At 36.7% G+C, this 11,720-nt stretch overlaps 1 protein-coding gene across 1 annotated transcript; it reads left to right on the top strand.

Annotated features, from left to right (window-relative positions):
* The first annotated feature begins 372 nt into the window (after window positions 1-372).
* LOC140148199 (8-oxo-dGDP phosphatase NUDT18-like) lies at window positions 373-11,206 on the top strand. The gene is made up of 6 exons (XM_072170059.1): window positions 373-655; window positions 3,018-3,147; window positions 3,825-3,927; window positions 8,095-8,238; window positions 10,176-10,272; window positions 10,907-11,206. Exons 1-6 carry the CDS (start codon window positions 407-409, stop codon window positions 11,150-11,152), a joined length of 969 nt encoding a protein of 322 aa, XP_072026160.1. The 5' UTR covers window positions 373-406; the 3' UTR covers window positions 11,153-11,206.
* Window positions 11,207-11,720: the final 514 nt, after the last annotated feature.

Genomic DNA, 11,720 nt, shown 5'->3' with positions numbered 1-11,720 from the left:
AAAAAAAAGAGGTATAGAGCATATAGGCCTATAAGAGGAAAGCAGGAGAAGGATATGAACTAAAGCAAGAACAGAAGGAGAGGCGGGTGGCAACGAACAAGGAATTGATTATCGTGATTTAAATGAATTAAATGAGTAAATTTGGAGTTGGTAAAATTGTTCGTACTAAACACTCGAAGGGTGGTGATGATTTTGCAAATTGCATTTATTTACGAACCGCGAAAGACATATGAAGCCGCTAGTTTTTTAAGTTTTGACCCCTGTTGAGGACATAATTTTGTTGTTGGGTGACATTGCCATGCTGTTAATATCAAAACCTTCCATAGATAACCTTTTACTCTTGTATTTTGTTTCCTTAATACATGTACATTGTAGGTACTGGTAGCATAATACTACACACATCACAATGACAAATTTTGAGAAAACTCTTATTAGTTATCTTGCTGGGAAACCACCAGAATACACCTCAGAAGTGGAATATGATGTGACCATCAAGGATAATCCTGCCATGTTGAAGCGCAATCTTACCATCATTGTTGCAGCTGTGTTTATAGACAAAGAAAGCAATGTGCTGCTGATTCAGGAAGCTAAACAAGGATGCCGTGGGGAGTGGTATCTTCCAGCTGGGCGACTGGAGGAAAATGAAACAATTGAAGTAAGAATTATTTAATATATCTGCATGTTTTGTATGACAAACTTTTGCAATTGCTTGCTTTCTTTCAAATATGGTTTGCTTGACTGTATCAATGTACAATCCAAATAAATTGTTGTTCTTAAAGGGGCATTTGAATTTGAATTTGAATTTCGTTCTGGTGCACCAGAACGAAATTACAACGTATTGTCTATGGAGCAGTGTAATACACATAATCATGCATAACTCGCAAACGCAAAATCGGAATCAACTGAAATTTTGGGAATAGGCTTTTTTCGTGGATATGTACTGAAAAATGTCATAAAAAGAGGATGCTAGGATCACGAAACACTCCTTTAAGTGGGTACTACACCCCTGTGGTAAATTTGTGACTATTTTTGCATTTTTCTCAACAAATAATAATTAACACACTGGTAACAAAAGTTATGTATATTATTGGGGCAATTTGTTTTATTCGTTTTTGAGAAAAATGCAAAAATAGACACAAATTTATTGAGGGGTGTAGTACCCCCTTACAGGTGGGTGAAAAGGTGTGGGAACTGATCGATGGCCCACCCCACCCTCAACTTTCACAATATACCTCATTAGAAGTTAGAACCTCAACAGCTGAGATAATATGTTTTAGTTTTGTGGAAGAAATTAATGTCCTATTTGTAAGAGTCATTGTTATGTATTTCGCCAGACTGCTGGAGCAAAATAATTTAAAATTGGGAAATTATATGCATTTACGCAGGGGCGTAAATCCATTTTTGAAAGTGGGGGGGGGACACACTGACAGTGGGGAAAATCAATAAATACAGTAAATAATGCAAAGCGGCCATCGCTTCGTGCTTGCGTGACGCATGGGGGTGTCTGAGGGGGGATGTGCCCCCTCAGAGGTAAGAAACTTTTGCAAAATTAATACCTAATTGAAGCAATTTGGTGGCCCATTTTGGCACTATTAGTGTGTAAAATTTTAGTTTAAAAAAAACAAAAATTTGTGAAATGACGGTCCATGAAGCCTTTTTGTGGAAAAGTTTTCCCTATTATTGTAGGCCTATTAAATTACATAAATTGGCAAATGTGGAAAGCAGAACCGAAAATGGCTACTTGTTTACCCACTACGCAGGGGTGTCTGAGGGGGGATGTTCCACCCTGAGAAATTGAAGCCATTTGGTGCATCATAATTTACACTATTTAAATCATTGCTTTTAAACAGAAAAAAGGGTCTGAACTCAATTAGCAAAATGTTACACAGGTCCACTGAAATTACACTGATATGTTAGGCCTATAAGACCTGCCTTCAAGTTCATAGAAGTGAAAGCGACCACTTGTTTATAGGCCTATACACACAGGGGTAGGGGTGTCTGAGGGGGATGTTCCCCTTCAGACGTTGGAAAAATGAAGGTCCAATTGAAGTCATTTTGTCAAAATTTTACTTGAGATTTGAGATTCACAATTACTAAAGCATGCATGGATTGATGTTGAAATCATTTTTTTGGCGGATAAAATGTGACAGGCCCTGCATATAGACGGGCCCGCAGGAATTTTCACACGCTTATGGGCCGTGGACCCACCTTCACGCAACGCCTAAAATAACCACAGGCCTATATATAACCGACTGCGGTTTTTGTAGGCATGGGCATACTCAATTACATGCAATTTAACCTTTCTCTTCATTTTTTCTCCTTTTCTCTTCTCTTTGCTCCTTTCTCTTCTCTCTTTTCCTTTTTTTTTTTTAGGGTGGGGACCAAAAAGTGGGGGGACATTTGATATTGTGTCCCCCCACTTTAAAAGTGAGGGGACGTGTCCCCTGTCCCCCCACCGATTTACGCCCTTGCATTTACGATTGTTTAATGGTACGCCACAATGTATGATAAAACATGATGATGAATATTTTATTCTATAGTGATGTGCATAAGTAAAGACCAAATTAAAAAGACTAGTTTGCATATGACATCTTGTCAACCAGACCAAAAATGCCATACTGCACAGGTCATCAACCAATCACACCATACTTTTGCCCTGATGTCAGACTTAAACTAGTGTTTTTAATTCAGTCTTCAATGATATTTAATAATGCTCCTTTTGAATATCAGATTGCTTTCATTGTTTGCCATTTGTCCATTTCAGTAGCACATCTTAGTATAAGTTCCTAAAATCTGAATTTTGGTGAATTTTGTGGTGTTAGTGGTTCAGCAAGTTGTTGAATGTGCAATTAATTAAACCTGACTCTTGGTATAAATACTAGTCTCAGCTAGTCACTGTGTCAGAGACCCACTTCTCCAGTAAGAATTCTTTTAAAAAAACTTTTTTTTTCTTCTTTAAAATGCATTATTGTGTTCTAAGTATTGTAACCCTGAACATTGTATCCTGATTTTTTTAGGAAGGAGCTAAACGAGAGGTGAAAGAAGAAGCCAATGTTGATTTTGAGCCTACGTCTCTCATCTGTGTGGAGAATTATCCCAATGCTTTTTCCAGTTGGGTTAGATTTACATACACAGGCAATATAACAGGTAAGCTAAACCTGTCCATCAGTGAGTGGGTATTACTGTACGACATGTTTTGTCTCAAGTCCAGTGACGGCGCCATACTTGTTTTTGGGAAGTGAGTTTGCAATCAATTTTTTTTGGGGGGGGAAGTGAGTTTGCAATCAATTTTGCACAAAAGTGCAGCAAAAAGTGCAAAAATTTTCATAATTTTGTGTTTTTACTGGGGGGCAAGAGTTCTGACTGGGGGAATCCCCCCACTGCTCGAGTCGGACCAGGGCAACTACATGCTGCCCCCAGCCCCTGACCCCCAGCTGCCCCATAACCAACAGCTCTAAATCATTTTCACACAGTGGCATAGTGTGGGTCATCATATGGGGGGGGCACCGACCATGATTGGAGGTTACAGGGTCTGATGGGGGGCACAAGCCATTTTCAGCAATTTTCCTGTGGGATTTTCTCAAATTTCATATCCATGGGGGGGGGGGCATGTTTGAATGACTCTCCTTAGTACCCTCAAGGGGACTGTTGACAGCTCATCTGCAAAAAATCTAAAATGCAAGACATGTCACTCTTGGGATATACCCCCAATACACCAGTGCAAAGGAGGATTGAAAGACTCCAACTGATACATACAATGTTAGTTGAAAATGGAATCCAGAATAATGTTATTTTTTCATCTTTTTTTTTTTTTGAATTTGAAGGTGGAAAGTTAAAGACAACAAAACAGGCAGATAAAGATTCACTTCAGGCCAAGTGGTTTCCACTAGATGCAGTCCAATCACCCAGATCACAAGTGAATTTAAGGTAAACAATTAATCATCTTGTAAGTCTTTAAAAAGTGAAGTGAATAATTTTAAATTGCTGCTTCTTAACGCGGCTGTGTACTCTAGCCATTGTTTCTTTCTCAAAATTGAGTTTTTATGATATGTTTGTACCTTGTTATGTTTTTTTATAAATACAAGGAATGAAAATCCAGATTTGTAAACTCCAACTGCAATATTTTAAGGATTTTATTTCACTATTCCACTCGTGTTTGAAATTGAAAAGGAAAGAAAATCTTTGTTGTACCAGCAAGGTACACGCCGCAGAACAACTCATCGCTTGCGTATCGCGCAATTTGTTAACGCGATAAATACGCTGACGCACGCTGACGCTTATCTGCATGCGTGGCGCATCTAATGGAAAAACACCACGGAAGCACTGATTTCACAAAACCTAGTGGTCAAATGGCTCCGTTTTAGCTGATAAAATGTGGGTTTTTTCAAGTTCTTTCCCCGATTTAAATATCAAGTTATGAATGGATTTCGCTCAAACTTCTCAAGGGGCTGTGGATTTACCCGATGTTTACGTAATATAAGTTACAAAAACGAAAACTGTCGCATTCTCCTGTGAGATTCGATGAAAGTGCAAAATGTGACCACTTTAAACTTCAACGGCCATTATTTCAATGTTCATTTTCTCGATAAAATGACGATTTAGGTACACGATAACTCAATAAATACAGCATCTATATGTAGGCAAATATGATCATCGTAAAAAAGCATGATCGACTCAAGAAACGGTTTTCTCATTTTTTTATTTTTTTTTCTATTTCCGATTTTGGGCATCATTTTGTGCAAATAGGCGTTTTTGAATTTTAAAAAGTTCATTTTGATGCCTTATATGGTCAATATCTCAAAAATAAGGCCAATATCAAAAAATAAAAAACCGCTTTTTGGAATGGAGCCTCAAGATTGAGCTAAAAACAAAATAAAATATTTTGGAAAGAGTGTTTTTTGTTATGATGTACCTAACAAATATTGCCAAAAACTCACTTTTTTGTGATTTTCTTCATAATTGTTGTTTTTTACCCCAAATCTGTATTTATATTAAGATTTATTGATGTCTTGCCTTCATAAAAATGTATACTTTTATATTTTTTGTTTGTATAATTACAAAGTTATTTCACTTTTACTACATGCATGTCTGAGAGTACACAGCCACCTTAAGGGGGTACTACACCCCTGGCCAATTTTGTGCCTATTTTTGCATTTTTCTCAAAAATTATAGCGCAATGGTGACAAGTAAGATATGTATATTTTAGGGGCAAGGAAAATTCAGCAACTCAAGGCAAGTAGTTATTGATTTATTGATCAAATATTTGTTTTCCCTCATTTTTGACTGTAACTGTGTTGAAATAAAATTTCCACTGCAGTAGTTGTAGTCCGTGCCCCTATAAGGCCAAAAAAAAATAATGGTTTGTCTCAGAGCTCACGAGTTGTTTGAAAACAAATGCGAAATGCGATTTTTTTTTTTTTTTTTTTTATTCCCGACTTTTTTCATGGTATTTGGAGAAAAAAATCTGATTTTCGCCGAATTTTTCTGGAAAAAGTAAAAAAATTGAAAAAAATTGAAATAAAAAATAATTCCGCATTTGTTTTTTTCCAAATCTCATGATTTTACAAATGCGCGCTCGAGCTTTGAGACAAACCTTTTTTTTTTTTGGCCTAATATACATATCTTACTTGTCCCCAATGAGCTATAATTTTAGAGAAAAATGCAAAATTAGGCACAAAATTAGGCAGGGGTGTAGTACCCCCTTAAACCTAATACAGATTTGTGTTGTGCATGCAAAGGTCTCATTTTGTCAACCAGTTCAGGCATTCACACAGGATCACTCAGAGTGGGAAATTTTTGACAGTTTGATAATAAGTACATAAAAGTATACATTTTCAGAAAGGAAATAATGCAAGGAATCCAACTAGCATGGCAGAGTTCTGCAAAAATGAGCAGTTTTGAGAAAAGCACCAAATTTGATTTTCCATGCCAGTAAATTTTTTGTCCACCATATCAACTTGCCCTAAATTTCCAAATCAATGAAAATTGCATATATGTTCTAAAGACACTAGTAACGGTTTTCTCAAATGTTAGAATTTTTTCTTTGTTTTAAAAATATACCTTAACCCTAACCCGCCTGAATACTACAAAATACTACTTGATATATGCGCTGTTCAGTGCATGCATCCCACGTGGTGTGATGACGCAATCGCCCTAAGTGATATATAGGCACGGTTTCGCTGGCCAGCGAAGCCCAAGACCCGTGGCAAAGTGTCGCCGACCAAGTGCTTGGCATGCGAGGGGTCTCGGGTTCGAATCCCACCCAGAGTAAACAACTTCTTTCCTTCTTTTCTCTCTTTATTCTTTCCTTCTTTCCCTTCCCGTCGCCAAAAAGCCCTTAGGGGGTTAGGGTTAGAATATCAAAATTTATCCATATTTCTAAAATATTTGGATATTTAGGGTAAGTTGTTATGGTTGACGAAAAAAAATTGGCATGAAAAATTAAATTTGGTGCTTTTCTCAAAAACTGTTCATTTTTGCTGAAATCTGCCGTCATAGTTGGATTCCTTGCACCATTTCCTTTTTGAAAATCATTAATTTTGAAGTTACAATACAAAACAATGTCTAACATTCCCACTTTGAGTGATAATGCGTACCACTTTAATGACAAAATAAAATACTAAGCTTTGATTGAGGTTATACAGTATTTTACAGTTCAAATTATTTAAATTTATAATTTTAAGATCTATTATTATCCATTGAATTTGAAAAACTTTGATTGAAACATTTGCCCTAACATTTTCAAGATTACAATCATAGAACTATTGTCTGGTGTTCTTTCAATTGTCATTTTGCAACTCTCACTTCCTCTTTCGGTTCAGTAATTACCAAACTTGTGTTTTGGAAAATACCAAATTTAATTTTGTCATAGTGAAATAGAATATTTCCTGTTGTTAACTAATTGTGGTTATAGGTTTTACTTGGAATCAAAGATAGTTTCCTTATCCAAATTGCAACAGAATTATATAACAATATGATTACAAACCTCAAAGGAGGATTTCATGATATTTTCATGGTTTATTAGGTCATACGAAGGAAAAGACCTTATGGCATCATGATTCCTGTGTCCGTCAGTCAGTGACCATCCGTCCATCAACAATTTGGTCTCATATGAACAGTTCAAATCCTATTGCAACCATTATTATGTTCTGATGAATCCAAGTGTGTGAAAATATTGGATCCAAAACATAATAATGATAAAATTGGATGCTTTACGCCTAATAGTTATTGGTCTCAAGCTATGAGTTGTAAAATATTGACTCGACTACGCCTCGCTCAATATTTAAAACTCAGAACTCACCTAAGCTCGACCAATAAATATAGGCTCAATTGATCCTATTTTATTTCAAACTTTGGTCAAAGCTGCACTATAGGAACCCTTATGTATTGGTTGTGTCCAAGGTCATATGCTGAGGTCAAAGGTCATTTGAGGTCAACTTGTAAATGGGTTTAAAATACAAAATCTGGTCTCACATGAACAGTTCACATCCGATTGTAACCATTATTATGTTTTGATGAATCCAAGTGTGTGAAAATATTGGATCCAAAACATGATAATGATAACATTGAACATAATGTTTTATTGGTCTCGCTATAAGTTTTAAAGTATCGGACTCGACTAATTTCTAAAACTCATAGCTCGACCAATAAATTTGGGCTCAATCGATCCAATTTGATATCAAACTTGGGTCATAGCTGCACTATGGGAACCCTCATTTATATGTGTTGTGTTCACTACCCATATCTGGGACCGCTGTCCCAATTTTTTTTTTGATATATATGTTTGTAAATGATTAAAATAGAGATAGAGAATCATTTTTGTTAGTTCTTTTGGTGATTCTAAGCTATGGTTGTTCAGGGAATCCTAACCATACAATGAACTACCACAATTCATAAGACTTCATTTTGACATCTTTTTTTTCACTTTGTGTACTACTTTATTGGATGGCTTCTTTGGTCTCAGATTACAGGTCGTGTATTGATGCCATTATTTCAAGATGTACATAATATATGTTTCAATCATCAATGCCTCCTTTGTCATGTTGGTTGTGCATAACTAACTACTATGTGTATTTATATGTTGTTATTTTCCAGGGCTAGGGATGTGTTAAAATTGGTTGATGCATGCAAGACACACCAAAGATTAGCAGCTACAGACCAGAAGATAGCACCTGTCATACCCAAATTACAGGCCTATACTCATATGTGTTTCAGATTGATGTTGGTTAGGAAAACCAAGTAGGTACACACAGATTACTTGGGTACTGGGATTATATGGCTTTTGCAGTAAGAGAAGTGCAGTAATCAGGGTCTCTCCGTCAGTTCTTAACCCCATCAGTCAGAATGTCAGAACCACCCTAAACCTAACCCTAACCCTAAAAATTTGGACTAGCGGTGGTTCGGACTGGCAGTGATTCGGACTGACATGGAGACCCCAATTACTGCACTTATCTTACTGCAAAAGCCATATACTTTTTTTTTCAGCAATGACATTTTAACCATGTGGGTCACTCAACTTTCTGTTTGGCAGGTGTGTCAAAATAAAAGAATACAGTTTCTGTCATGTTTGTGTGTCATGCATGGAAGGGAAATAGTGTTCCTCCGGTCAGGCTCCAGATATTCACAAATATGTGCCTAGCAAATTTCAATCCAAAGTATATTGTTGTTTGCATTCTGCATGTAACGCACTGTGCCAAAATTGTGTGTTGAGTGCGCAAACCTTTGTAATGCTCAAACTTACAGATGCAAATTATCAGTCAATTTCAGGCTCTATATCAAAGAATGCTGGCGATGCACTATTTATCCTCCATGGTGACAAACCAACATAGTGACTTTAATTTTTGCCATAGCGTTATACACAGGACAGTTTTGAGTCGGTGCTCCTTTGGTACAATCTCTTTTGTAGTACCTGCTTTCAGAATATAATTAATGGAATGAACAGAGTTCTTAAAGAACTGGTACTGTCTTAAGGGACTGAGAAGAACAAGTAATTCAGAATGAACCAAAGGTCTTGAGAAACTACTCAGAAAGAAAACGTTTATGACAAATAAAACCTACGAACTAGTCACAGAGCATGGTGTTTGGAACAAAACAATAAGGCACATTACATGTTACAATTTGAAATTACTTGGTACTCTAGGTTGGTAAACATGAGTAAGGTTTGATCTTTCCCTAGAGAAGTCCTTTTCAGAGGGTTGAGCTTGCGGAACTCTAGCGAGTGCCTATTGAAGTCCTTTTCAGAGGGCTGAGCTTTCGGACTCTCGCTCTGAAGATGGCACTTGCTAGAGTTCCAAAAGCTCAGCTCTCTGAAAAGGACTAATTCTCTAGGGAAAGATCAAACCATACTTACATTACATGTTGTGGAGCAGAAAATTCCTAATTTCTAAAATGAATTTTAATTTTGCTATTCTTTATTTAAAATGCTGTCAACCAAAATAACAAGATAATATGAAAGAAACTCTGCTAGCTGTGGAGTTCAATGGGGGAATTTGTCTATGAATGACTTTTAAGTCCCCCATGGGCTATTCCAGATGTATTCCGCACCCCCCCCCCCTATGGAAGACATTTAAAAATCCCAGCTGGAATTGAGATGTGTCTAGAATTCCAGCAGTCATTTTTTAACACAGATTCCGGCTGGAGGGTATGGAAGACATTGAGATTAGGTGAAACTCCGGCTGCTAAAATAAACAAAAAAACAAGAGTGGGGATTGTGGAAGGCCATGATTGCCTATGGAAGACATTCACATTTCTTAATATTCCGGCTGGAAAATGGTCAAAATACTCCAATTCCAGCAGAATCTACACTTATGATCACCATCTCGATTAACCTATGAAATACATTGACTTGAATTCTGGCTGGAAACAAAAAATATTCTAATTCCAGCTGGAACCCTATGGAAGACATTTACATTTACGTGAATTCCGGCTGACCATATTAGACATATTACCACAATTCCGGCAGTGTCTTCCATGGGGTTTTCCTGACATGTGAATTCCAGCTGTCAATTTAGTCCCGAATTCCAGAAGTGTCTTCCATAGGGGGGGTGCGGAATACATCTGGAATAGCCCCATAGAACTAAATGTGTGAATTATGACATTATGTCAAAATTGCTCTGTTGACCTGACAAATGCAACAAATATGATAACCTTGTTCGTCAATTTATTTTTCCATACAGTGCCAACTTTGATGTATTGATATGCATGAGTGGTACATCTACATCTCATCTACCCGTAGTCAGGGACATGGGATGTTGTCTCCGCCCTACATTTCAAGTAAGTGTCTATAAAGTACAAATGCATCATAATCACAACACTGTTGAAAATTGACTCTGTTAATTGACAAGTTAAGCATGATCACTACCCTAACGGGAAAGCACCTAGCTTTTTCAAAGTGGGTGGTTTAAACATGCACCCAATTTGAGCTACATTGAGCATTGCAACAGGGGTGATTGAGAAAAGTGACATCACTACTTCTACAGCGAATAGATGGCTCAATTAATTCTGGTCATTGTAATACAGCATTTACTTGAATATGACTTGATCTAATTTATGAATGACGGTATAATCTTTAATTAATATTGCAAAAATTATTCCCTCTTCTAACACATTTTCCCACACCTTTTGAAATGGCTTATTGTGGCGTGACACAACAGGAGGCTACAATAAGCTAAGTAAGTCACAGAACTAAATACCATTCAGGTAACCCCATTTGAAATTCACACTCTGTGTGTGGAAGATTAAGTTCATACCGGGGTTCATACCTTCCATATAGGAGGGTATTATAGGGGGTGTACAAAATTTGACTGGAATAGCCTTCATGTATTACTGATTCAGATCAGGGTTAGAGGTTACCTTATTCTCAATAAAATAGACAAAATTTATATGTACTGTTGAATTTTTTCCACAGGAAATCTTTGGAGGTGATATTGATGTCTTATCACACAAAGGAGTGTTATGTGTGGAGCACGCCGGCAAGTCACGCCAAATATATGCAGATGGAGTGTGCCTTACCATTCTAGTGTTTGCAACAACCACTAAAGATCCAAAAGATGGCGATGCATTTGTATGGCACAGGATACGCAATGAGACTATCGCTGCTGATCTGGATAGGAGGTTAAAAAGACATGAAAATAGCATTCCACTTTTTACATGAATTCTGTTTAATTGCAGAGATAGATAGAGAGCAGGGGCAAGATTCATCAAGTACATCCTAGGCTGAACTGACTATCGGATTGGTACCGATATGAGCATCATCAGTAAAATTTTGGATTGGTAAAAAAAATGTTTAAAAAAACAACAACAAAAACTTTATAAAAAAGGAAGTTGTAGACCCTAAACTACTTATTATTCAAGGTTGGAAAAGCGGAGAAAAGAAAAAAAGAAGTTATTTTGAAAGTATTTTTGTTGCTTCTATTGACCAGTTAGGGACACATTGAATTAGTATGCAATGCTAGCTTTTCAAGAGAAGCAAAAGTAATTAAAATGTACAACTTTATCCAGCTTTGACCAAAATACTTTCAAAATACCTTTTTTGTAGTAGCAGTATTTCTCCCTATCCAACCTTGAATTAATAAGTAGTCTAGGGTCTATAACTTCTTTCTTTTTTTTTCAATTTTGTACAAAAAAAAAAGCAAATTAGCAACATCAATATCAGATAAATAATTGGTGGACAAAAGTCATTTCGGTTCGGCTCTAATCCTAAGATAAACTGTATCAACCTC

This window comes from Amphiura filiformis, chromosome 3 (genome assembly GCF_039555335.1).
Source record: "Amphiura filiformis chromosome 3, Afil_fr2py, whole genome shotgun sequence".
NCBI classification, from domain to species: Eukaryota; Metazoa; Echinodermata; class Ophiuroidea; order Amphilepidida; family Amphiuridae; genus Amphiura; species Amphiura filiformis.
This window is presented reverse-complemented; position numbering and strand designations above follow the sequence as displayed.